At 41.3% G+C, this 27,779-nt stretch overlaps 1 protein-coding gene across 1 annotated transcript in view; it reads right to left on the reverse strand.

The window, feature by feature from the left end:
- Positions 1-1,403: 1,403 nt before the first annotated feature.
- The window catches only part of LOC116316656 (dystrophin-like), a 233,304-nt gene continuing 206,928 nt past the window's right edge, over positions 1,404-27,779 (reverse strand). The window contains exons 62-67 of the mRNA XM_039607248.1: positions 26,410-26,521; positions 12,807-13,075; positions 9,762-9,908; positions 6,940-7,003; positions 1,563-1,623; positions 1,404-1,464 (exon numbers count right to left, since the gene is read on the reverse strand). Coding sequence (XP_039463182.1) covers positions 1,404-1,464; positions 1,563-1,623; positions 6,940-7,003; positions 9,762-9,908; positions 12,807-13,075; positions 26,410-26,521 — 714 coding nt within the window. The remainder of the gene's footprint in view (positions 1,465-1,562; positions 1,624-6,939; positions 7,004-9,761; positions 9,909-12,806; positions 13,076-26,409; positions 26,522-27,779) is intronic.

Genomic DNA, 27,779 nt, shown 5'->3' on the forward strand with positions numbered 1-27,779 from the left:
TAAGCTTTCTGAGGTTGTTAATTTTTAGACATTTCTCCTTGTTATTCTGTTTTTTTTTTTTTATCTTACTTTGAATGTATTTATTTATTTGACCTCATTGTTGTTGATCTCTGAATTGACATGCAACAGTGTGATTATTGGTTGTGTGTTTGACTGTGGGAGTAGGTTGTGTGGATAAGCTGCGAACAAACTGCCCTCCTTTTGGGATTAATAAAGTTGATCTGAATCTGAAAAGGACCATCTAAAATCAGACAATTTAAAAAAAATTTCCTGTACGTCTATTTCCAACTTGCTTTACTTTTATGGTCCAAAGGTTCAAGTTATTTTAGCAAACACTAATAAAATTTAAATTACAAAAGACAATTTTTAACAATTTCTGAATGATATATAATGCTGCAAAATAATGTATGCAGAATACCTTTTAACCCTTACATGCAAAAGTGACTGGACCCTACACTTTTCCAGAGCAGAGCAATGTCAACATCTAATGACATCCATACATTGGATTTACCACGCCAACTTCTGACTTTATGATCTTTGTTTCTCTTTGGTTGGGCCTGTCTGCTTTTCCTGCGGCTGTCCTGTGGCTTTTGTCACCCAACACCTTCCCATTGCTTCAGTGATAGTGGTTTGCAGTTGGGAGCAACCTTCCAGTTGAGTTCTCATGTGTGGTGTGAGTTGTGCCTTGGTGATTCTGCTCTTGAATTCACGGTGCTAAGCTATGAAAAGGTGTAGGCATTTTGGGTAGCAATGTTAAGTATGTCAGACCACAGCACCATTGAAAATCTCTTTGTTTTTAAACTTACATATGTAGGTGCTAACCATGTGGTCCATGTGTCTACACCTCCTTTGGTCTTGTTGTAGAATGTGATTTTTATTTCTACCATACCACAATAGCAAGATGCTTCTCCATGAAACACTGTGCAAGAGGCATTTAACTAGCCAACAGATATCTCCAAAAGTTCATTCTGTTCATCTGGACGTAGCGTTTTCACTTGCCTGGATAATTGGGCATGCATTAGGATGTGGCCAATAGATAGACATTTTTCATGTGTTTTTCACAAATGACAGATTTTGATTCATTTTGATGGTAAGAAAGACCAGTGAATCTTCTGTCTTTAACAGTCTTTGAGGTACTGATGCTCAAATATTGCCTCAGGTTACAATGTGAAAAATAAAATAAAATAAAAAAGGCCTGAAAGTGCTTTGACAGACCATTATATACCATATATATCTTGAAATGTATTTGATATAAAACTAAGATTTCACACCAGTTATTATAAATGTTCAGATCTTTTACTATAAAATTTTGGTACAGGAGGTTGAGCAGAAGGCCTATTTGATTTGCGAAAGAATAACCCCACTGCTAGTTTAAGACTGCCTACTGTCACCAATCTTGTTCGCTATTGAAGTTTGGCCTCGGTGGCAATTCCAAAGCACATGTATTCTGTGTTATGCCCCAGCCTAGGGGAAACCAGAATGCGACAGAATGAAAGTTAAAAATTGTGTGTAGCCGATGAAGAGGACAAGCAGGGCTACAAGCTGAGCATCAGAGTACTTACTTGATGTAGTACGGCACGTTGTTTGGAGAGATGCCCTGCTCGAAGGGGGTCTCCACAGATCCTGCACAAACAGATGATAGATGATTATGAAAACCAGCAGAAAACCAGCAAAAAAAATCCCAAAACAAATATTGATAATCATCTCCTAATTTTGATTGAAGTGTTTGAAATTTCCATAGCTGGCATCGTCCCTAGGTGTTGAACCCAGGCTTGTGAGTTTTTACTGAGTTCATGATTTGTTGTTTTGTGGATCATTTGTTTCTTAGTTTGATTTGTTCGTAGTATTTGTTTGATTGCTATTTTTCTTTTCATTATTATATTTTTTAGTCGTCGGTTTGTATTTTAGCTTCATCTTCCCTGCTGATGTTGTAGTTGAGTTCATGTGTCTTGGTTTTGTAATATTTAGTTATCATCTTTTGTTTTCCCTTTCTGTTTTCTCAGCCAAGTGTCTGTCTGGTCTCTGAATCCTATCGCCATGTTTGTTTACCTTTCTACCTTTGCATCAAGTCAGCGTTTCTCTTCCTGTATACTGCGTTTTTCTATTTTATTTTGGTGTTTGTTCTTCCTTGTATTTTGTGTCTAGGTCTCCGTTCGTTATCTGGTGTGTCTGTATTGTGTAATTATTCCTCATGGTGTGTGTTCATTACTTTTCTATTCCATGTGCTCCAACTTAAGTCAGTGGCTACTGCCATGAGTTTAGCATGATACTGCTTGTCATTTATCCCTTATTTCCAACTCCCGCCTTATGGGTCTTACACCTGCAGCCACACAGCTAACCTTGACAGAAGAACACAACTATAAAAAGACTGAGCCCAACAGTACTTCTATGTCACCGCTGCAGTGGACGAGCCCTTCCACGTTGCTGAAGCACCAGACAAGCCCTTCATCACTGCCACATCAGTGGATCACATTCTTTTTGACATCACCATAACCGGTTCCCACTTTGAGGAGGAAGTGAAGCTCCCACCACCGGTACCTTTCACTACTGCCCAAATTTGCAGCTCCACTGGTATCTGCTAAAACAGGGTCTCTACAACAATCCTCTAGGGTGAATGAAAAAGACGTATTCTCTTGTGCTACCCCAGCCTGAAGAAATTTAAGCAAAGACTGTTCTGTGTTCTCTTCACCATCAGCATAACCGCTAAACCAGCAAAGTTAAAAACTGAGTGTTTGTGTCTGAGTCAGACTGTTGATGATAAAATATAAGAGTGTTTTTCTTTTTTTATTCCTGCTAGAAGAAAGACCAGGTGACCAGTTCAAAACATGTTTTTTGTGGTCACCTCATTCAAAGACTGAAGTGTGTTTCTTTGTATTTTGTAATGAGTTTTGTATTTCTTAGTCGGTCTGTATAAAAAAATTTGTTCTGTATTTCTGAGCTGGCCAATAACCAAAGAAAGTTTTCTGTTTCTGGAACAGATAATAATACTTTGTCTGGTGTTTCTCAGACACCCAGTAATAAAAAAGTCCATGGCAGTCTCTGAAGCAGTCAACAGTGAAATACTTCGGGTGTTTCCATGCTGACCAGTGTGTGTGCTATTTCTCAGACAGTCTCTGACTGTTTTGTTTCTGTGCCGACAAACAGTGATACAATCTATGCTGTTGTGTTGTTGGTGGTATATGTCGGGCTGTGAGCTGAAAAGCTACAGGCGGCTGTATGCCTACAGCAACTGTGCGTGAAAAGTCGTCAATAAAGAGATGCTGAAAAGCATGTTCATGGAAACATCGTCGGGTCTGCCGTGGTATGTTTACAATGGAACTTCTGCTCCTGAACCTCTGCGCACAGCATCTGCAAATCGGGGCTGTATGAAGTCACTTTCATCTTTACGCAGGACTGTAAGCTGTCATCTGTGAGGCGCGAGTGGTGTTTGTTTTTAACATAGTTTACAGTGGAGAATAGCTGCTGACATAATGCGGATCCGAAGATCCATAATTGGCCTACCTGGAGTTGAAAGTCTCGATAAATGCATGGCGTTTCGGCGGGTATACCGGCCTCCGCGAGTGTGATGTTTATTTTGAGCGATGAAAAAATAAAAGAATATAATTTGATTTTTATATTTCAATATCACAATAATCTTCTACAAGTTAAAAAAGAACGAACATAAATAAAATACACTTCAGCTAAATACTTATAATAATAATAATTTATTTTCCCAAACCATGCGGAGCCGCACTATAAGGACTAAAGAGCTGCATGTGGCTCCGGAGCCACAGGTTGCCGACCCCTGGTCTAAGGTATTTCACACACGGCCAAAACCTAAATCCATTTCCTTCCTGCAACATCCGTTCTGGTGCCCTTCTCTTATAATGCATGTCATTGAATATGTTTCTGGGTCCTCTGTCTGCACCCAGAACAAGTCCTCCAGCCACCCTGCTAAAGAACAAGGAGTAAAATAAATGTCTTACCAATCGCAACAGAATCCTAGTACCCACCTACCGTCCTGGCTTGTCCACTCAATATGTACCCATCCATGCTGAATGAAAGAAACTGTCTTCTAATTACATTAGACCATTTGAAATTAAAATGGACTTTCTACACCCCTGTTTCCAGCACCCTCCTGGGGCAGGGGCTGGCTGGTGGGTTGGGGGCCACGTTGACTGTGTCCTGGGGGTCTTGGTTCTGGGGAAAATCCATTCATCTGCACTTTGTAGGGGAGGGCAGATGTCAATGGATTTTCATCTTCATTGAATTTTTCTTTGTGTGTTTGTCTCCTGGACCTTTCTCTGCCTGCCTCTGGCTATTTGTGTACCTACTTCTGTGGGTTCTTTGAACTTTAAAAAAAAAAAAACTTTGTTACAAAACTTCCAGAAAGACATCTACTGTAATGAAATTTATTTCCCAGTGGTGTGAGGAGACATCATTATTATTATTATTATTATTATTATTATTATTATTATTAATAATAATAATAATAATGATAAATATTATGAAAAAATGATTGGAGGAAAAGATTTTCAGGCAGTACTGTTAAATGATTTGTTTCAATGCTATATGTCAAGGCCCTTTAGATTTTGTAACAATGTTTTTATCTTTGATATTGTCATATTTTATTTGCACATTATTTTGCTTTTTAACAATTCGATTTGTGATTGTGATTCATTTACATTTTTTTTCTTTTTTCTGTTTTTTTTCATGTGGCCGTCATCAGAGTGGATAGAGGTGGGAAAAAATATTAAAAAAATCATTCCAGAAATGCATGTGTTTTACATTTAATTAGGAACATTTAGTTTTCATTCTGAAAACTTGAATATGCTGACAGTGTCACTTTAAGCACTTACACATTTATATTTCATCAACTAGCGCAATGACAGAAACGCATGAAACAAATAGCAATTAAAAAAACAAACAAAGAAAGTAATTAAAAAGAAAAAGTGCCTAATCTTATGTATATGAGGAAATGGTAATAAGCCCCATAGCTAAGACAGTAGGGCCAGCTCTAGCCATTTTCATTTTAGTCCAGATTAAGATTTGGAAAGATAACCTATTCTGTAGGGGAATTGATAAGGATTTAGTGATTCAGATTCCATTATTGACATCACTTATCACTTAAATACCTTATCGATTCTCTTATCGATTCTCACTTAGTTCTCAGTGAGTCCGCTTTCAGAGTCACCATCACCACTAAGCAGGATATCAAAGACATTACATTCGTGTTAAGTGCATGCTGTGTGGGAAAATGTTTGTACATGTTTAAGGCATTTCCCCTTTCTTGTGATAAAAAAAGTAATGTATCACACATCCACAGAGCACGTTCCTCAAAAGAAATCTGTATATTTCTTAATTACTCCCAGGAGAAATTATTTCATTACACTACTAATTGCATTACTTTTTTGTTTCTCTGCAAAAAGAACTGAAAGGCATTGTCTCATAATTACCAGTTAATAATATAAACCTCTAGGCTACAGTCTCATACACCAGCATAAATCCCTATCCTAATTAGGACACACATATAATCTTTCGCTTAGTATTCAGGTATGAACACAAAGCTGACGGCACAAAGCAAAGATGAAAATCAGCACAAAGAGACTTTAAAGCAATGACCACAGTGATTCTACTATAAAGACATAAACAGGTAGAAACGGAGGTTGAAGCCTGATTGCTCATCCGATTGTTACCTGTTGAAGTTCAGGATGTTGCTGTTGAGCTGGGGTCAGCATTCACATAGCTTTAACATCACTCTGGGTTCTTGGCTAGCTTAGCAAAGAACCAAAGTTGTGTCTGCTTTGGATGCAGTTTCCACTTTACCATCGCACTCTAGTTATTTTGTGCAAAAAAAAAAAAAAAAAGTATTGTTCATATCCATGATATAGACCATGATGTAGACCACACTACTATTTTCCTTCTCCAAAATCACAAACGGAACTCAACTGATTGTAGCCCAACTGCAAGTGGAACCGATAAGCGGAATCGATAGGGAAGCAGACAAACAGTTCAGAGGAATGTTTGTTCAAAGATCTGGTTCTTGATTCCCATCCCTACAGCCGGCCAGCTGTCATTATATTTTTTCTCATTTTGCTCTCCAAATCACCCAGTCAGTGACAAAAACTGCCTTTTCCTTTCTACCTAACAACTACTGCCTGCTAATAGCTTTTGTAGCCAGTAGATATAATTAGATCAAGCTTGCTAGCTGAACTTTGGCTCATGATCTGGTTGAGCTAGTCTAAGGTTGATTAGTTATAAAATGAATACCCTGTAAATGTGTAATAAAGTGCATTTCATATTTCCATGTACATTTCATGTACATGGAAATATTAAAGATCCATTATTCTTGCATTGAGGTCTTCTTAGTTAATCCTGAGATTATATTAAAATAACAGAATGCTAATGCTGTACTTTCAACATGGTCAAAAAAGCACTTTTAAAGCATGTTCTGTTCTCTTAGCTTATTTATTACAAATAATAAATATCTTGTGTTCCACTCTCCCTTCACTCATGAAGAAGACTCCAAGATATTTCTCCCTACACCCTCACTTATACTTCTGACTATATCTTAAGTTTTCTTTTTAAAATTTTTTTTGAATGTGTAGCCACTTTGCACTTCTGTTATGACTGAAGTGCAAAGAGCTTGCGTCATAAGCTTGGGTCATACTGGCACTTCATGATGAAGCGGAAACCAAACAGTTGAACAGAACTGTCCTCCTTGTCTTTTATTAAGCTAGTCAGTGATCTACTCAAAGGAGAGCTCTTTGTTACCCCGATCGTTTATTTTGTGCCACTGTTGTCATCATTAGTTCAAATCATTTTATTTTCTCTCTCTCTCTCTCTCTCTCTCTCTCTCTCTCTCACACACACACACACACACACACACACACACACACACACACATACTCTCTGTCTAATGTTTGCTGGTAAGTGCTACTACATAAGCAGTATATTTACCACGTGTAAGGTCAAAATCCCCATGAGCATCTGTCAGCTGCTTGAGATGCTCATTGATGGAGATCTGTGAGAGGGGGAGAAAAACACATTAACAAACATGTAAGTATATTTTTTTTAGCCATGTGTTCTACTATTAAAATCTCTATATGAATCAACATCATTAATTATTTAATTTTAAATCAATTTAACCTCATCAGTTTAACCATCTAATACCAGTGGTGACATGCAGAAAACCAATGTAAAATTTGATTTTGGGTTAAGCTAGCCCCAGACCGAACCCTTTGATCAGTTCCCACAACAGCTAATAGACACAAATTACTGGCTGCAAAGAGCTAGGGAACGTATGGATCGTCCTACTCTGGTTTAGGCCACTGCTTCATTTAGTTATGTGGAATAGTAAAATTAAACACATGATGTTGCTGTTAGTATTTTCCAGTCACAGATAAAATCTAGGGAACAGATAGCCAATAAATGTAATTTAAGCTTTAGCTTGGATTACTTGTGGGTATCTTTCTACTGCTTTGACTTGATTTTTTTTACTTTTAGCTGTTTAGTTATAGACTAGTGTTTATGGGTATATAGTTATAATGTGCATGCCAGTTTTATGGAATAATACAGTCCCGTTTAAAAGTTTAAGACCACCTGAAAAATAGCAAACAATCATATTTTGCTTGGTTGGATCTTAACAAGGTTCCAAGTAGAGCTTCAACATGCAACAAGAAGAAATGGGAGTGAGACAAACATTTTTTTGAGCATGCAATTCATTGAAAACAATGCTTAAACTGAAACAGGCTGCACCTCAAAAACAAAAAAACAAAAACAAAACATAAACTTCCCCAAAACAGAAATCAAAGTTCCAAACATGAACTCAGTAATGAGTAGCTCCAGCGTTATTGTTGATCACTTCAAAAATTGAGGGATGCTCTCTGCAACATCTGGACATAGCCAGCGGCCGTTTGACGCTCCTGCACGTCCTGAAGCTCCATTGTTCCACTGAAGGAAAAAGCACCCCAGTCCATTATGGCGCCCCCTCCACTGTGGCGTGTAGAAAACATCTCAGGTGGGATCGGGTTCAGGTTAAATTTTTTCTCATGAGAGATTAAAACTTTTTTTCCACCTTTCAGTGTGTCATGTTTGGTCCTCTCTTCCAAAGTCCAAACAGTCAGTTCTGTGACAGTCAGTTTTGAAGCCCTTCAGTCTCCATTGACTGAAGGCCTTATAAGTCCATGCAATGGAGTCTCCATAAGACTCCATTGCAGAAGTTTAGATAATAAAACTGGCTGAGGTGCTTGGTTTAAACATCATTGCAATATCTGTAGATATAATGTAGCTCCGTATGTGTTGTCATAACCAGGACTGTTGTTGATTTATGGCAGCTTCATGGCCCTGAGCCTTAACCGGAGTCCATGAGTCCTTCACCACCAGAGCCTGAGGGTCCCGTGCCACCTGAACCTGAACCTGAGCCCATGCGTCCTTCGCTGGCTATGTGTTAGTTTAAGTCATAATCCAAGAATTCCACACTGCCAGAGTCCAAGGGTCCAGTGCCACCCAATCCTGATGGTCTCTGTCTCCACTGCTGGTCGCCTGCTGAGGGTCACATCTATTTTGTCACCAGCCTCCAGAAACATCCCATCACCCCCACCGACACTAGTCTCCAGCCAAGCCACAAGACGGTTCTTGCCACTGATACCCGAGTTGTCCGATCAGCTCTGACATTATCAGACTGGCAATGTATCCAGAGGGTCCTTGCCACCATGCCACCTAAGGGCCTCTGTCACCATCATCAGCCATGCCACCAGAGGGTCTTCACTGCCATCACCAGTCCCCAGCCAAACCACTGAAGGGTCTCTGCCACTGGCCACAAAATTGTCTTGTCTCCACCACTGGCCACCAGGCCAATCCCCAGTGTTACCCTGGTGACAATGGAGTAATCGACATCCCGCTGATGACAGTGAAGAAGACACTCTTAAGGCTGTTAACAGCAGTGACAAGAGAGACACTCTTAAGGCTGATAACAGAAGTGACGAAGGAAACACTTTTGAGGTCAACTTGTGAGAAAGACAGGACACCCTTGGTGGGTGGTGATTCTGCTTCTGGCGGTGCTGAGATCACATGCTTGGTACAATATTCTTCAGATGCTGGAGACTGGCACTGTAACTATTTCAACTTAAGATACACAGGGGCTCAGAGTTAGGACAAAGAAGAATCAGTTTCACTCACCATTCAGGTAATGTCTAGAAACTGGGCTTAATAGATATGGGTGAAGAAACAGGCTTGAGCTGCAGACCGGTCTTGGCAGAGTGAACTGATTGAATTGAAACCAAACTTTCGCCAAGTGGGACATGAATAACTTGAGCTTATTATACTCAGGTTAGTATAGTAGTGATATATGATACTTTCCTTAAAAATATAATACATTTTTGGTTCAAATTGAAAGAAAGGCAAATTTAAAAGTGAGATCACTGGTCAAATGTGACTTGATATTTGGATACAAACTATCATTTGATATTTGCAATCCCCATATACCAGCGCAATTTTCTAAAAGTTGCCAGTATAAAAGAAATGAAGCCAACTTTTAATGGCTTGTTGAAATGACCCCACTCCATACTCCTTCCAGGTTTTATCAGAATTCATTCAAAGCTTTTCAAGGTCTCATGCACACACATATGAGCGAACGCACGCACTTTGTCATTAATTAAAGTATGACAAAGGTGTGACAGATTTTTGCAAACATTAGCAAACATTTGGCGTGGCATGAGTTTATCTCATTTTTGATGCTTCTACATTTGTGTAAGTACGTGTATGTGTGCATTCGTGTTTACCTGGAGCAAGCTCCAGCGTGTATTCAGATCTTCGATGCGTTCCAGGTTCCTAGATGATAACTGGATATCAGGCAGATTGAAAGTGGATGCTAATTCGTTCACATGCGTCACGTCGTCCTTAATCTGTGCAATTTCTTCCTGAAACTCCTGCAACATAAGCACATATGACATATATACATTGAAATAAACAAACCAAAACCTTTACTTGTAACAGTGAGAAACTAATGCATCTGTCACATAAAACCCAGTTTGTTGATTCTTTAATGTAGGACATGGAAATTGATGATGGACTCAGGTAAGATGAATGGTTAATAGATATAATGTGGAGTACATTTTCTAGCAGTAACTCACCTCTGACTTTGCGAGATATTTGGTAAGTTATAGTTATATTTGCTATAGTTACCTCAATGCATAGCAATCTGGACTTGACCTAGGTGAGAGGTATCAGGCAGGGGTGGTAAACTAATGCATCTGTCATGTAAAACCTAGTTTGCTACTTGTTTAAAGCAGGGAATGGATAGGACTGATAGGCTTAAGTGAGACAAAAGCTGTGTCCCAAAACGTAGGCTGCATCCTCCGGAGGCCGCATTTGAAGGCCGATTACGTAACAGCCAGGCGATGAAGGCTGTCCCAATTCGTCGACTCCTTCAAATGCGGCCGACAAATGTGTCCTTCATTTCCCTGAATTTGAAGGATGGGTCGGGTGTGTCCTTCGTGGCCCAACAATGGCGGCCGCTACTAAGTTTTAAAATTAGTCTTATTAATCTTTCTGGGTCACAAAAAAAACTTTTAACATATTTTCAGGCGAGAAAGTAGCTGTGTAAATTACAAATATCTGCTTGGTTTATCAAGACATCCTATATTTGCAAAAGTGTGCCGACGTTTTCGGAGACGTCTGTTACCCACCCGCTCGATAGCAAGCCGAGGGGTTCAATGGTCACTCCAGCCGGCGAGAGCAGCGGACTCGGGCTTCATCGTTTTCAGACCCCGCTCTTTTCGCTACTCAGGTTAAACATGATATACAAGTCACTCGGATAACTTAAAAATGTAATTGTTTGGCTTTTTCCGGAGTAAATCGGTTTGACTGAGATCAAAGTTATTAGATTATTAGATTAGACAGATTAAACAGAAGTGTGAGACGGTCGAGAATTTATGCCAGTGTCCTGTTATATTTTAGATAGCAAGGAGCAAACAGCCGAGTTTATTAAACTCCACCGAGACAGCGGTGACGCAGATCTGAAGGCTAGACCGTCCCATTTCACAGCCTCCCACTTCCGGCCTTCTCGGTCTTCGGAGGACCCGGCCCACGTAGACCGCGAAGGCCGGGTCCTCCGAAGGATGCAGCCGACGTTTTGGGACACAGCTAAAGAGTTGACAGATTCCATTTATACAATTTAAGCTGGGCACCTTTCCGGAGGTAAAGGTGACTGATAAAGAATGTGAGATTGAGAGATACTAGTTAAATATAGTCAGGCTCACCTCAATGCAAGGTGTGGGCTCTGCAATCAGTGTGAAAGGCAGGGAGGAACAGTGAACTTTGTGTGAGGCAGTGGGCAGGGGTGGGATATACTTGTCTCCCCCAGTTCTCTGCCAGGACATTGCAATTTTCCCCCGTGGATGAGAGGATCCTGACTATTGTTTGTTGATGAGGACTCCGTGTCCAATTTAAACAGGGTTCTGATGGAGGTTGGGGACACTGAGTCTTAATGAAAACTGTTCTGCACCTCCACTGCATGGCTCCCCACAGCTGGGGCCACATGGTTCTTGGTACCTGTCATGGGGGTAATCTCCAAACCAGATGGTGGACACTTGAGGTGAAGGGAACAGTCCAACTGAAGATGGAGTCCTGTTGGGCTTGCTTAGCCAATGGAAGTGTGGAGGCAGATGGCAGGTCCTGGCAGACCAAACTGAATGCAGCTTTTTAGTCAGCCTCAAAGCAATTCTGGCAAATTGTTAGGTGACTCAGGGGAAGTGAGCAGTACTCTACTCCAACTGTGTACAGTGGAAATGGGGCGCTGGTGACCTCAGTGCTGGTTGGGCAGTGGAAGGAATATTTCAAAGATCCATATAGGAAGCTGAATTTGGGAATAAGGGGAAAGACTCCTACTCTCATCTATTGTTATGAGCTCTGGGTAGATGCAAACAGCCCAGCCACCTGAAGGATGGCTCTGCACTCCCTTTCAAGAGTGAGGAGTTGAGTCATTTGGAAGAGACAGAGTGGAGCTCAACATTACAAGGAGTCATTTGAGGTGGTTTTGGGTATCTGACACAATGATAAGGTGTTCCAGGCATGTCCTACTGGAAGGAAGTTCTCTGGCATGCTTTCAGCTGATCTGGTAACATGTCTCTATTTTCCTGGATGAGCTGAACAAGGTGTCTGGGAAGAGGCGAGCATGGGCTTCTCTGCTTAAACTGCTGTCCCCATTGTCCAGCCGCAGATAAGCGTCGGAAAATGAATGGATGGCTGGGGCTTTTAATTATTTTTCTAAGCTAAACTCATATAAAAAAAGAGATCTTGATCTTCCTTTCCAAAGTCAGTAAAGATTCAAGGCGATTAAAGTCAGGAGGATATCAATAATTATCTATACAGTAAGTCCCGGATAAGCCTACTTTCCAAAACAAGCAAAATGTATAAAAAGTCAAACCAAAAGTACTTCTCTGGGCAAAAGTTTTTAATGCCTATCAATTAGAATGATTATTTTCTTTGTCTTTGATTGTTAAGATTTGGGGAGAACATTTTTAACAAAAGGCAAAATTGGAAAAATACTAATAAAAAATACTAATAAATACTAATAAAAAAAAGTACTAATAATAGGGTTAGGTTCATGATTAACACTAATCAAAACCATCAGAGGGTAATGTAGAAGGAAATAGCCTGGGCTGAACCTTGGATATCAAAAGGTGTAACAAGCAATCCTAACATAATTACATCTCTTCCCGTTATCTCATTTAAGCAAAACAGCTGGCTTGTTTTATTAATGTTTTATACTGTCTATGAGTGTGAAACAGAATACTATATCTAAAGTGAGAGTCACTGATTCTCACCTTGACTCTGTCGATATGGTCTGGTAGCAAGTCAATCAGGAGGTCTTCTACAGGTTCCCACGCATCCTTTACCATTTCTGCCCGTCTCAGCTTTCCATCCAGTAGGTCCTCTGCCTTCTCCAGCTCCATCAGTTGATCAAGGGCCAACTCTAATCTCCTCTGCCAGTCATCTGAGTCAGTGTTGAGCTGGTCCCATTTGTTCATCATGTCGTCTGCCTCTTTATGCAGGATTCGCCCCACATTGTGTGCGCGCTCCTCTGGGCTGATATCTGAAGGTTATGTAAAGAATAAATGCAGAAAAAAATAAGCAAATTTCACACACCATACTGTAATCTAAAAGGCCTTCGGCCTCTCAGCGTATGGTAGTGCTACTATTTCAAAATTTATATACTATAACAATTTCAACTGACTGGAGTTACTCATGGGTGAGTCCACTAGAGTTGTGCCATACAAGACGGGGTCGGACGGACAGACCACAATGGATTTATCAGATTTTTACTGTAAGTTGTGTGCGGGTCACTGTGTGAGTCACTGGAGGATTTGATATTCAACTAAAAGCCAGAGTGATGTCCCTGAAACCAACAATATAACCATAACTTAGGATATTCAAGACAACTTGAATTAGCTTTGAGCCTGAACAGCTCTGATTCATCAAATAGCCAAAATAAGACAACAGCACAAATGGCAACAGTAGAAAAAGGTCACAGTAATTCCCTCTATCTAGTTATCAGACTTTAATATATATTTAGAGTCTAGATGTAGGCAGGAAAATGTTCAGATTTGCTTAATGTAAGAATGGTCAAAGTATTTGCATTATGTTTAAAGCAATTATGAATAAGCAGAGTAACTGTGTCTTCCAAGGCCAGTCGGTCAACTCAAAGTAGTAAAGGAGATAAGTAATACCTTTCTCAGGTGAAAACTACACCATAATAATAATAATGTGTAAGAGTCTGGCACTCAAAGGACTACGCATAAATATGCATGTATTATCAGAAAAGTTTTTAAAAAGTTAGTTAAGTACTTTAACTTGTGAATACTTAAACTGCCATGTGGAGTTTTGACAGGTAGAATTAAATATATTGTAAAATATGACCCTTGTTATTAGAAATATTGGCTTAATCTTTATTTGTTCCAGAACTCTTCCAGGTATTTTTTAGGAAAAAAGGTTTTCAAACTTATCACATCTGTCACGCAGATATTCCATATGGATAGCCTGCAAGCTAGCTATTGCTCTGTCCATGAAGAGCTATAAGCTATACCAGGTTGGGTATGAAAACAGACCTGAAAAGTTTCAAAGATGCCTTCTCCACAGATCTTACATGTTTCAGAAAAGATATTTAACACCACTGTCAAACACTTAAAGAGCAAGATAATCAGAGTGGATTGGGCAGAAAGGAGAGTGGCAGAGGTGGAGGAGGGGGTTACCACGGCTGAAGATGTTCTGCTTCAAGCTATTCAAGCTCAAGAAAATGTACAAACAAACCTGACAGACCTGAAAGCCCGATCATGTAGAAACAATATTTGTGTATACCTAATGCCTGAAGACACTGAACTGAACAACCTAAAGGGGGTTTTAGAAACTTTTATTAAATCGGAGTTTTCTTTAATTGATACTGAGCTGGAAAGATGTCACAGAGCTCTTGGCCCGAAGCCACCGCAGAATGCCAGGCCCCACTCAACAGCAATTTACTTTCTAGAGCACAGTGTTAAAGAACTGGCGCTCTGAAAGTTTTTTTCTGAAAGGAGTGAGAATTTACTTTGACCATGACTAACCCCACTGAAATTCAGCAGAAAAGAAAGGCCATTAGGAAAATCCTTAAAGAAGAAGGAATTCACCTTCAGACCCCCCACCAGCAAAACTCAGTGACGGCACCGTAACTTACAACAGCGCAACAGAGGCCAGATCTGAAGAAGAGGAAGGTCCTGAGCTTTACAGGAGAAGAGACCCGATCCACGTAATCAACACAGGAGAAGCAGAAGAGCTTTTCCTCGAAGACAGGGAGGACACACCGAAGCTCTCTCTTGATGTGTCAATAAAGGCAACTCACCTGCAACATGTCTCTTAACAACACTCAGCTTGTATTTCTTAGTGGGACTGTAGTATTAGGCTGATTCCACACATTCACAGTCAGTGTATGAGATAAAGCACAAGCTGATTCCCAATCCTCTGCTGAGATTTCAGTTTCCAAATCTTCATTCAATGCATTTTAGCTTCTACCGTGATCTGATTAACAGGATGTAAGTTGATCATAAAATTCTGATATGATGCCCTTACTTAATCAGTCATTCTGTGAGCAGGTGTTGTGCGTGGGCAGGTGTGGGCGTCCAATAAGTGGATTACACTCTACTGCCATAAGTATAGGCTCATTTACTTTCATAAACATATGAACTTGAGTGACATCTCATGCTTAATCCATAGGGTTTAACATGATGTGTGCCCACCCTTTGCAGCTATAGCAGCTTCAAGTCTTCTGTGAGGGATTTCCACAAGTATAATGAGAAATGACACTGTTAGCATGAACATTCTTGCAAACCTAAAGGCCTCAAAACATAATTTTGGAATGCTGATTAATGTAAATGCTGATTATGCTTTCACATTGATGTTGTTCTTCTGTACACTTTTATGTACAGAAGAACAACAGAAACCATTTTGGTATCAACACATTCTTTTGTATTCAATTACTTCTGTTTTCTGTAACTTTTATATGTTTTAAAATATTTGTTTGTTTGTTTTTTACACTGAAATGAATGGTGAACGCTTAAAATCCTCATCAAACTCACTCTGCATTTAAAGTTAACTAGTTCAGCATACTTTAAGCTAGAGAAATAAAAATCAAACTTTAAACTGGTCCCAACACCTGTTCAGCTAAGTATTTTTTCACATCTTTTACGGTTTTCATACAGTTACAGTTTATTCAGCTTACTCTGGCGAGGGCATCTCACACATGCACACCCTGTCCACACCTGCGCCTGGAGACTGTGTCAAACCTCACCACCAATTTCTTTTTGGACCACATTATTGTAATGATTATTGCAATCTCTACCTGCTTACATTTCAGCTCCCAGTTGTTAAGTTTATAATTTCAAATATTTTTTAGACACTTTCAGACTCTGTTTTTTCATAATTCAGAACATTTTCATAGTTTTATTGAACCATGTTATTCTTATATTGCCATGTTTTTCATCTCTTTATTACATGTTGGTTGAGTTCATTAACCTTATGTTGAAGTGATCCCATTCACCCTCATGCAGGCAAACTCATTTAAGATCAAGGACTTCTACACTGTGATGCACTTCAGCTCCAATTATTTATTTTTTTTAGAAAATGCCATTCATATTTAGGTTATTTGGTTTATTTAGAGAACTATTCTATATGCTTTATTTAGTGCTTGTCACGGTTCTGAGTCATTTTTGACCCAGCTTTTTCTGTTACTGTTTTGGGTGGGTTTTTGAGTTGTGCCGGTTTGATTTTGTATTAAGGGTTATTCTTGGTTTTGTTCTCTTTGCATTATTTGGTGTTCTGGCCTTTAGTTTAAGTCACTGTCTTCTCTGTTTTATGTGTCATATTCTTCCTGTGTCTCTCAGTGTCAAGTTTGCGTTTTTATAATTTGTTTCTTATTTCCCGTTTTACTTTGAAAGTTCATGTCTCATGTCAGTGTGTTCAGTTTTACTTCTCCCAGCTGTGTCTCCCTCCTGTTGCCCATTCCCTGATTACTCCCCTGTGTATATAAGCCCTGTGTTTTCCTGTGCTCTCTGTCGCATTGTACCCTCAACTTGCTGTGTGTTTGTTATGTTCGGTCCTCCAGCACCTCTGTTCAGCGTCTTGTTTTGTTTTTGCCTTGCTTTTTGTGAGTTTTATTTTATGAGGAGTTTGTCCAGCAATAAAACTGCATTTTCAGTTTAAGTCCCGTCTCCAAGAGTCCTGCATTTTGGGTCCACCACTCCTGCCTGCCTGCCACACAGCCCAACTATGACAGTGCTATATTTAGTCCAATATAGTTTTGGTACTGCTCCCAAAAAGATTGATTCTGTTCATCTGGACGTTTTCAGTGGGAGAAACGTTTCGTCACTCATACAGGTGACTTCTTCAGTCTCAGCTGACTGCAGGTTTCCAACCTTATAAACAGCACATTTACATCAGTGACTGAAACTAGCCCACTGAATGAACAATGGTCAGTTCCTTGATGATTAATATGCAAATTCTCAAGACCATTAATCACCAACTACTGATCAAAGACCACTGATCAATGGCCATGAGTACCATTCACAGAGAGTTGGAGAATGGCTGCAATCACAGCATTGTAAGATGGGAAAAGATGTACATCTCCAAATCACTGAATCAACCTTTTGCCAAACAAGACTGTGGAGACATTGGATTGTGTTTTAGAAAACCATAGTAAAATTTCATACATATAAAAAGAAAACCATGGAACTACTTGATTTTTAGATGTCCCTAACCACTGCCCAATACAAGATCAAATAGCTGAGATGGATTAAAATAACAGGAGGAAGGAGGAGAGGAAGTCTCATGATTAGCAGCTGAAATTCACCATTACTGTCAATGTTCTTGCAGTTCAACAGGGTGCAATATCTTTCAGCTGCTCTATAGACACATAGTAACCAGATTGCTGCCATGGTGCAGAATTGTTGCAGAATAGTGTCTGTTTATCTTTATGAGCAGTTGTTAGAATGCTATTAATAATTAACAAGCTATTTCCTGTTTCCACATTTAAATGGCAAGTTAAAAGGTTGCTGTCATATAATGTGTCTTTAGTACAATACCCTCACATTCAAAACCCTACAAAGGAGGTCACACTGCTTATAGCGCTTACATTCTTTTTTTTCCAACAGTGTCTTTATTTATTTTGAACATAGCAGTGTACACATCTATGAAGCGTAACAAAACAAGTAGCTAAACTTACATAAACTACAAGCTACACATATTGCCTTTATACACATAACACCATATAGGAAAGGAGGAGAAAAAAACAGCAACGACAAAACAACAAAAACAACACACAAAAGCAAAACAAAAAAAAAGAAAAAAAAGAAAAAAAGGGAAAAGGGGGGAATAACTGTGTGCATCTCCCATAAATTATGCACACTCACAGGTATATGTTAAATGTAAATTAGAAGGTAGTTGTTCAATGTCAAGCAATAAACATATTCCCAAATGGACTGCAGAGGGCCACCTATGAATCCTCCCCAAAAATTTCCACCAAGTGGGGCAAGTCTTTATTAGCAAGGAAGTTTTTGAAGGGGCCCCAGATGCTATCAAAGCACCGCCGTACCCCTGATTGCGTAGGTGATCTTTTCTAAGGGCAGGGTAGATGTTAACTCTGAAATCCATTTACTTCTTCTCGGTCTATCCACCTCTTTCCAAGTAATGGCAATCACTCTCTTAGCCATCAGCAGCCCTATGTCTAAAAATAAGCGATGTTTCCTTGTTATATTACAGTTAGCTGGATAGATGCCGAGCAGAAAAAGTTTTGGTTGTAAATGCAGTTTTATTTCTAATATTTCTTCAGTACATTGTTTCACTTCTTCCCAGAATTTCCTAATTTCAGGACACTGCCACCAACAATGGAGAAGTGTGCCCTTTTCCTCGTCACATTTTATACAAACATCCGGGATGGTACTGTAGAAAGCATTAAGTTTGACTGGAGTCATATACATACGTATTAACCAGTTGTACTGCAAGAGATTTAAATGAGTGTTCACTGTTTGTGATTGTGCCCTGGCGCAAGCCCTCTCCCACTCTTCAAGGGAGATATTCTCCTGTAAGTCTTCTCTCTAGGATTCAAGCTTCTTTACGGACGTTTCTGTAGAGGTGGCCACCAGTTCATTATAGATTTTAGAAATCAAGCCCCTTCCCTGGCAATCTTTCACCATCATTTCTTCAAGTGTTGATAGGCCAGGAATGGACAAGGACTGGTTTTGCTGTGTTCTAATAAAATCTCTCAGCTGTAAATATCTAAAGAACTGGCTGTTAGCTATGTCATGCTTGACAACCATTTTATGAAAGGACAGTAAGTGTTTATTATTCGGATTGTAAAGATCTCCAATTTTTTGTAACCCCCTTTCAGCCCATATTTTAAATCGCCCTTCACCCCGTCCTGGGGGAAAATGATCATTTCCCCATATTGGGCTGAATACTGAGAGTGAATTAACTTCATTGAGGTGAGTCTTTCTCTTCCGGCGCCCCCCGTGTGCGGCAGCCTGTTACAGCAGCTCTGCTCATTCTGAGTTTCTTTCTTTCTTATCTTTTTTCTTCTCGTAATTTTTACAACTAACGTATTAGTAATTAGACTCTGCAACCATGTTCTACCGTTTTGTGCTAGTTCTGGTCATTTTTCTTAGTTTTTTTCTACTTTTTTCACCTGTGTCTGGGGACCCAGAGCAGGGATCCTTTTTTACAGTAAGGATCAGCTGTTAGCGCTGCGTCCCACAGAGCTACTGCCGGCGGACAGACTCGACATTCCAAGCGAGCTGAGGAAGAAAAGACGGGGGTGTCGAGCTGGGAAGGAGCGCCGTCGCCCGAGAAGAAGAAGTTATCGACCATCTCTTCCTTCTGTAATTATTGGAAACGTAAGATCTTTGCCCAATAAGATGGATGAGCTCACGTCGCTAACCTGGTCACAGAGGGAGTACTGGCAATGTAGCATCATGATGCTAACGGAGTCGTGGCTAACACCGCTAACTCCGGACACTAGCGTGACACTACCGGGATTCCAGATGCTGCGAGCGGACAGGACGAGAGACAGCAGTAAGAGGAAAGGAGGGGGACTGGCAGTGTTTGTGAATGACAGATGGTGTAACCCTGGGCACATCACTGTAAAAGAACAACTCTGCAGCAGAGACATTGAGCTGTTAGCTGTTAGCATGCATCCGTACTACCTGCCCCGGGACTTCTAGCATGTCATCGCGTTAACAGCGTATGTCCCCCCCCTCAGCCAACGTGGATGCAGCCTGTGACTCTCTCCACTCTGTGGTCAGCAGACTGCAAACACAATCTCCGAGAGCCCTTCTCATAATATCAGGGGACTTTAATCATGTCTCACTGGACTCCACACTGCCCACCTTCACCCAGTATGTGACCTGCCCAACCAGAGACAATAAAACACTGGACTTACTGTATGCCAATGCTGAAGAGGCATACAGTTCATCACCTCTCCCTCCCCTGGGCAGATCTGATCACAACCTGGTGCGCGTTGTCCCTGTGTATGAGCCCTTAGTGCACAGGGAGCCACCAGCCACCCGCACAGTACAGAGATGGTCGGAGGAGCGCGAGGAGGCTCTTAAGGATTGTTTTGAGTCGACTGTGTGGGAGGTGATCTGTGACGACCAGGAGGACATCAACAGCCTTACTACATGCATTACTGACTATATTAATTTCTGTGTGGATAACACCGTACCTACCAGGACTGTACGGTGTTTCTCCAACAACAAACCTTGGATTACCCCAGAAATTAAAGCTGTCCTCAAGCAGAAGAGGAGGGCCTTCAAATCCAGAGACAAGGAGGAGTTGAAAAGGGTGCAGAGAAAGCTGAGGGGACTGATAAGGAATGGGAAGGACAGCTACAGGCAGAAGATGGAGAACCAGCTTCAGCAAAATAACGTTGGTGAAGTCTGGAGAGGCCTCAGAACCATCTCAGGCCACAAACATCAGAACTCTCTGCCTGGGAGGGATGTGAGGTGGGCAAATGAACTGAATCATTTCTTTAATAGGTTTGATTCAGCCATGAGGCAGTCTCCAACATCGGCTGCAGACTCACCCACCCCCACTGCTGCTGTTCATCCTCTGACACCTCAGACACTTCACACCTCCACTATTCACCCTGCTCACTCCTCCCCACCCCCAACAACAGCATCCAATACACAATCAACACAAGGCTCCAGCCTGTCTCTCTCAACCACCCAGGTTAGGAGGGAACTGAGGAGGATTAATGGCAAGAAGGCAGTGGGCCCAGATGGCATCAGCTCAAGGGTCGTCAGGTCCTGCGCAGACCAACTGTGTGGGGTGATCAAGCACCTCTTCAACCTGAGCCGGAGGCTGGGAAGAGTCCCACAGCTCTGGAAAACCTCCTGTGTTGTTCCAGTGCCAAAGACTTCACGCCCCAAGGACCTCAACAGCTACAGGCCGGTGGCTCTGACATCCCACCTGATGAAGACCCTGGAGCGGCTGGTCCTGGCTCAGCTTCGGCGCCTGGTGAGCTCATCACTGGACCCACTTCAGTTTGCCTACCAGCCTGGCATTGGAGCGGATGATGCCGTCATTCACCTCCTACATCGTTCCCTCGCGCACCTGGAGACTGCTGGGAGCACTGTGAGAATCATGTTCTTTGATTTCTCCAGTGCCTTCAACACCATTCTTCCCTCGGTTCTGAAGGACAAGCTGGAGAACTCTGGAGTGGACCATCACCTTACTACCTGGATTTTGGACTACCTCACCGACCGACCACAGTATGTGAGGACTCAGGGCTGTGTGTCGGACAGGGTCGTCTGCAGCAATGGGGCCCCACAGGGAGCGGTTCTGGCTCCGTTCCTCTTCACCATCTACACTGCAGACTTCTCCCACAACTCCACCCAGTGCTTCCTGCAGAAGTTCTCTGATGACTCTGCAATAGTCGGCCTCATCACTGATGGGGACGACAAGGAGTACAGAGGACTGACTCAAGACTTTGTGGACTGGTGCCAGCTGAACTACCTCCAGATCAATGCCAGTAAAACCAAGGAGCTGGTGGTAGACTTCGCAGGCACAAGCATCCTCCACTGCAACCACTGAACATCCAAGGTATGGACATCGAGGCTGTGGACAGCTACAGGTACCTTGGTGTTCATCTGAACAACAAACTGGACTGGACTGATAACTCAGACGCCCTCTACAGGAAAGGGCAGAGCAGGCTGTACCTGCTGCGGAGACTCAGGTCGTTTGGGTGGAGGGCCCACTCCTGAAGACCTTCTATGACTCTGTGGTGGCCTCAGCCATCTTCTATGGTGTGGTCTGCTGGGCGGCAGCATCTCTGCTGGGGACAGGAAGAGACTGAACAGGCTGATCCGAAGGGCCAGCTCTGTTCTGGGATGCCCTCTGGACCCAGTGGAGGTGGTGAGTGACAGGAGAATGGTGGCTAAGCTGTCATCCCTGTTGGACAACATCTCCCACCCCATGCAGGAGACTCTGACAGCACTGAGCAGCTCCTTCAGTGGGAGATCTGCGGCACCACGGTGTGGGACGGAGAGATTTCACAGGTCTTTCCTCCCCACTGCTGTCAGACTCCACAATAAAGACTTTTGCAGCTGATCAAACACACAAACCCACACATGTGCAATAAGACTGCTATATGTGCAATTCTTCTTCTGACGAAGTTGTATTTTTGTATTTTCCTACTCAGTGGTATATAGTATTTGTATTTCCATTTTATTCTATTGTATATATTATTCTATTCTATTTTATTCTATTGTATATGGTATTTTATTTTATTTTATTTTATTGTATTTTATTGCTTTCCAGTGTTTTCTAATTTCTGCTACATAACTTTGCACTTTGCTGTAACAAAACAAATTTCCCACCTGTGGGACTAATAAAGGTCATCTTATCTTATCTTATCTTATCTTATCTTATCTTATCTTATCTTATCTTATCTTATCTTATCTTAACTTGATGCCACATCGCAATCATATTTTTGACCATGGGATTCTTGGTGTTTCTTTTGAGTTTCTTAATATTAGCAGAGTATAGGTAAATGGGAAATGGCAACTTCAGCACATACCCTTCCATCTCTCTCCACAGTGGCAGATTCTCTTCTGAACAGTAAAACATTAGTGTTCTCCACTGCGCCGCCCAGTAGTACCATGGTGGGTTTGGGCATTTAAGCCCCCCTCTGTCATAAGGCAGATACAATAGAGATCGGTGCAACCTGGGGTGTCTATTCTTCCATAAAAACTTGATGAAGAGTGTCCTCAGTTGAGAAAATAAATTGGTTGGTGGTGGCAGAGGCAAGTTTTGAAATAAGTACAACAGTTTAGGGAGTATATTCATTTTGAGAGTATTTATTTTCCCCATTAATGACATTGGTAGAGCAGTCCATCTATCCAGAGAGTTTGAGACATCTTGCATAACTGAATTATAATTGATTTCTATGATATCCTTAAGCAAAGGAACAATTTGGATACCCAAATAGGTAAAGCTATTAACAACCTTAAATTGAGTAACAACAGAGGTTGGGTTTTCCCTATCTAATTGGTTTATTAACATAATTGATGTTTTAGACATATTGATCTTGTAACCAAAAATACTATCATGGGATCTCACTGCAATAGCCAAAGGCTCGATTGCCATAGTGAACAACAGTGGGGACAAAGGGTCCCCTTGTCTACACCCTCAATTTATTTTTATGGTTTTTGAGATATTATTGTTAGTCAGGATCTGTGCATGTGATTCTTTATAAAGTAATCTTACCCAATTACAAAAATTCTCTCCTAGACCAAAGCGCGCCAGAGTCTCAAACAGATAAGGCCATTCCACTCTGTCGAATGCTTTTTCAGCATCAAGTGACAGTAAAGCAGTGTCCTGATCCCCCTTTTGGTCATAAAGAATGTTCAGAATCCTTCGGACATTGGTGAATCCTTGTCTGCCCCGAATGAATCCATTCTGATCCCTCCCAATTATCTTAGGTAGTATTTCTTTGATTCTCTTGGCTAAGATTTTACAAATTATTTTCAAATCCGCATTAAGCAGACTGATGGGTCTCCAGTTTTCACATTTATTGTGTGGTTTGCCAGCCTTTGGGAGTAAGTAGTGCTCGTCTCAAGGACTGTGGTAAGGTGCCCTTTTGAAAGGATTCTGTAAACATTTCTAAAATTGGAGTCAACAGTTTATATTAAAATTATTTATAAATTCCAATTGGGAGGCCATCGGGTCCGGGTTTTTTTCCCGATTTAATACTATCGATTGCAGCAGATAATTCCTCAACTGAGATATCTTTCTCCAAAATAGCCCTAAGGTCTTCTGGTATATTGGGTATATTTATCTTATCTAAAAACTTTTTTAGTTCCGAGTGGTCATTAGATATTTCTGAACTGTAACGATCTTCATAATATTTCCTGAAGGATTAATTTATATCTGCCGGGTCCACAATAATTTCTCCTAGCTCATTTTGCAGTGAGATAATAACCCTTTCACTCTGGAGCTGCTTGAGACGCCATGCAAGAACTTTCCCAGGTTTTTCACCCTGATCGTAGAAGGACTGTTTAAGTCGCAGCAGACTGGCCAAAGCTTTTGAGGCAGAAAGTTCATTGTATTGGGACCGACGCAGCAATAAATTCTGGTGTATTTCAGGGGACCTTGTTTGATAGTATTCATTTTCTAATTCCTTTATTTTTGTCTCTAACTTTTTTGCCTTTTGGAAAGTCAATCTTGCTTTAGAGCTAGTGATGCTAATTATTTGGCCCATAATAAAAGCCTTAAAAGCCTCCCATCTTATTCTTGCAGAAGTTTCTGTTTTATTCATTTCAAAATAGAGGCTAATTTGTTCATCCAGAAGCGAGACAAAACCAGGTTCCGCCAACCATTTTTGTTTGCAACGCCAAATCCTAGCATCTTTCACAAGCTTTGAGTCCTGATATACCAATGAATTGGGAGCATGATCTGAGATTAGGATAGCCTCATAGGAGCATTCCTTGATTTTATGTCTCAACTCTGCAGATATCAAAAAGAAGTCAATTCTTGAATAGGACTTGTGTGCACCAGAATAACATGAGAACATTAGAACGTCCGGATTTTCTTCCCTCCAGATATCTGTTAAGTTCAATTCCTTCATAAAGCGCTGTATAGTTACCCTACTACGGGTGTGAGACTCTTCGGTTCCCGAGCTCCCATCTTTCACCGGATCTAGTACAGAGTTAAAATCGCCTGCCACCACACATTTACCCAAGGATGACACTGTATAGCTGAACTAGTAAAACCGAACAATCCAACTGTTAACTATAACATTAACTATACCCTCCTATGCCACCAAGGTTAGATATTAAATTCTTATCTATTTATAAACACCCCTCTTTGCCATAGGTCAACAAGTAAGCCGCACTTACTTGTTGACCAATTTACATTTGTTGCAGAAATACGTTCGGCTTCTTAATCTTTTTTTAATTTTATTTATTTATTTTAAATTAGAAGACAGAGATGGGTATCTCAAGAGCTTTAATCCTGCACTGAGCCCAGAATAGACATAGTAACATGACTTTAACTAATAGAAAATGCACTGTAATACGCGGTATTAGACACAAGCATACATTTAACGTTATAGCTTGATCTACCCGAGCCGGCTGGGCTCGATCCTGCTCTTATTCTCAGGTCAGATGTTACCTTATGCTTTGTAAACTTAGATCGTATCCTAACCATCAGTCCGATCCCTTTTTTGACTTGATCCGTTTGATGAAGCCCTCTGCCTCGACATGGCTGTTAAAGATGAGGGACCGTTCCTTATATGTCACTATCAGCCGGGCTGGGGGAATGATGCAATACCGATGCAGGTACCATTGCGCGGAGTTGGCGCCTCGCCTCGTCGAACTCCTTCTGTTTCTTGTGGACACCTGCCGCCACAAGATGGTAACACCTCACCGTCTGGTTCTTGTATCGTACTTATCTTTTAGACTTAGCTGCTCTCATCACCAATTTTTTATCTTTGAAGCTGAGGAATTTCATTATCAGCGTATGGGGTGCAGGATTGTTGTGGTTTCTTGGCCCAACTCTGTGAGCCCTCTCCACCATTAGTTTTGTACGCCCCAGCGGCAACTCCAGTGCATCCGGCAGCCAACTCTCCAGAAAGGCACAGGCGTCCTCGCCCTCCGCTCCTTCTGGTAGGTTGACCATCCTGAAATTGGAGCGCCTTGATCTTGTCTCCAGGTCCAGCACTTTGTCCTCCAAATCTTTATTTTTATTTTCTAGGACTTGTACTTTTGTTTGGAGGGAGGCGACGTTATCCTCAGTTGTCGAAATCCTAGTTTCTGCTTCTGTGACGTGCTCTACGTAGTCAGTAATGTCTTTCCTCACGCTCTCAATAGCGGACAATATGGCGTCAAACCTGGTGGAAAACTCTGTTTTCATGTTGTTGATAGCAGTCAGGATCATGGCCAACGTGGGGCAGGACTCTCCCGCTGCCATATCCTTGCTTCTGTCCGGTGCATTAACCTCTGGAGTCCCGCTAGCGTCCATGGCCTCACTGCTAGCTAATGAATCCTTGCTAGCCCTCGACTTCGTAAAGTCTGACAATTTAGCTTGGAGAGTTTTGTTCCGGCCTTGACTGACTTTCTTCTGTGACACCGGCATAACCCTAAGTTTATTTGTCGAAATAGGGGTGATTCGCCTACTCAAGTACAATATTTTAGCAGGATTTTGCCAACAGGGTAGCAGAGCAGGTTAACGCATGTCCGCTCAGCTCGCCGCCATACTGGATGTCAGCACTTACATTCTTAATTCATCCAGTAAGTATAACATTAAAACAAGCATGAAGTGCTGAAGGGGGGAATTTTAAGCTATGGAAGAATAGTGGAGGAGAGCTTCTAAGCATTCTAAGCATAATTGTGTGAAATGAATGTGCGTTACCTCTGTGCTCAGGTGACGGTGTGTCTTCTGGAAGTTCAGACAGAAAGACTCCCACATCATCCAGAGCCTTGGTCATAATGGGCTCTTTAGCTCGCAGTTCCCTCTTGAAACCCTGTAAAAGCACACATACTTTTCAGCATTTGTACTAAACTGGGGTCTCAATCCAACATCAGACAGCCAGTTCCACCCTTCAATGTCATATCCAGTACTAAAAGACTCAGGTTGATGTGACTTTATACAGAAAAATTTGTCTCAAAAGGGTTTCAAATGCATAGGGTACGATCAGAGGCATAAACAAATGTGTGCAGTGATCTATCTGTAACTTTTGAGGACTCACAAGCGCATGCTTCAATCCACACACAAATAAAAAGTAATTAGTTTACATAAACTGTTCACAGAGTCTATTAATAAAGCTTCACAAATGGAATAATTTTCTCTTTCAAAAAGCTTTCTGTGGATACAAATGTCTAAAAATACTGGCAGTGGCCAGTGGTACTCCTCAGCCTCAGTAGATGCAAAGGGGTACTTTCAAAATCCTAAGTCACCTTGTTCTTAGGTTACCACACTTAAAAAGATTTTCAGAAAACTTGTCCTCTGACCCCTGACCTTGAGGCCAAGATCACTGAGATTCAAACTTGTCTGATATTCTATACTAGATGTGCCTATGGTTTCAAAATCCTATGTCACTTCCTTCTCAAGTGATCACATTCACAAACTCAGGTGTCCATGTTGAACACCCGCCTGGCAGATTAACGACAATACCCCATCAGCCTTTTACAGCTGAGGGGTAATAAAAATACTTGCAACATCCTTCTCACTCACTTACAAAACCTTTCCTATGTGAGAGGTTTCATTCCTGATACGCATAGATCACATTGCATGCCCACGTGGGGTTTTGAGATGTCTGAGAGGAGAAGCCAGCGCTCCTGCCTCAGTAGAACTGAGTAAGGCAGATAAGATGGATTGCCCATGATGGAGAGCAGTTTGTTGTTGTTTGTTTGATCTCCTGTCCCTCACTGACTCAAAAGGCTCCAGACTCTGGGTAATGATGCTTCCAGCTTTGTGAATCATTTTGTTAATCCTGCTGGCACTGATGGAGAGAACGGCAAAGGAAATAGCCTTACCACAAACACACAATAAAGGATCTGAGCCTCCTCAGAAAATAGAATCTGATGATCCCCTTCTTGTACACACCATCACTGTTGGGGCATCCATTCAAACTCTCATTCAGGTGAACTCTGTACCTGTACCTGTAGTACCTGTACCTGTAGGTGTTCACTGGTTCCACCTCCATACACATGTTAATGGGCCTGTATACTTATCTTTATTTAGATGAAGATAAGTATACATAGTTATCTTCATTTAGATGA

This window comes from Oreochromis aureus, linkage group 23, assembly GCF_013358895.1.
Source record: "Oreochromis aureus strain Israel breed Guangdong linkage group 23, ZZ_aureus, whole genome shotgun sequence".
Classification (NCBI taxonomy): domain Eukaryota; kingdom Metazoa; phylum Chordata; class Actinopteri; order Cichliformes; family Cichlidae; genus Oreochromis; species Oreochromis aureus.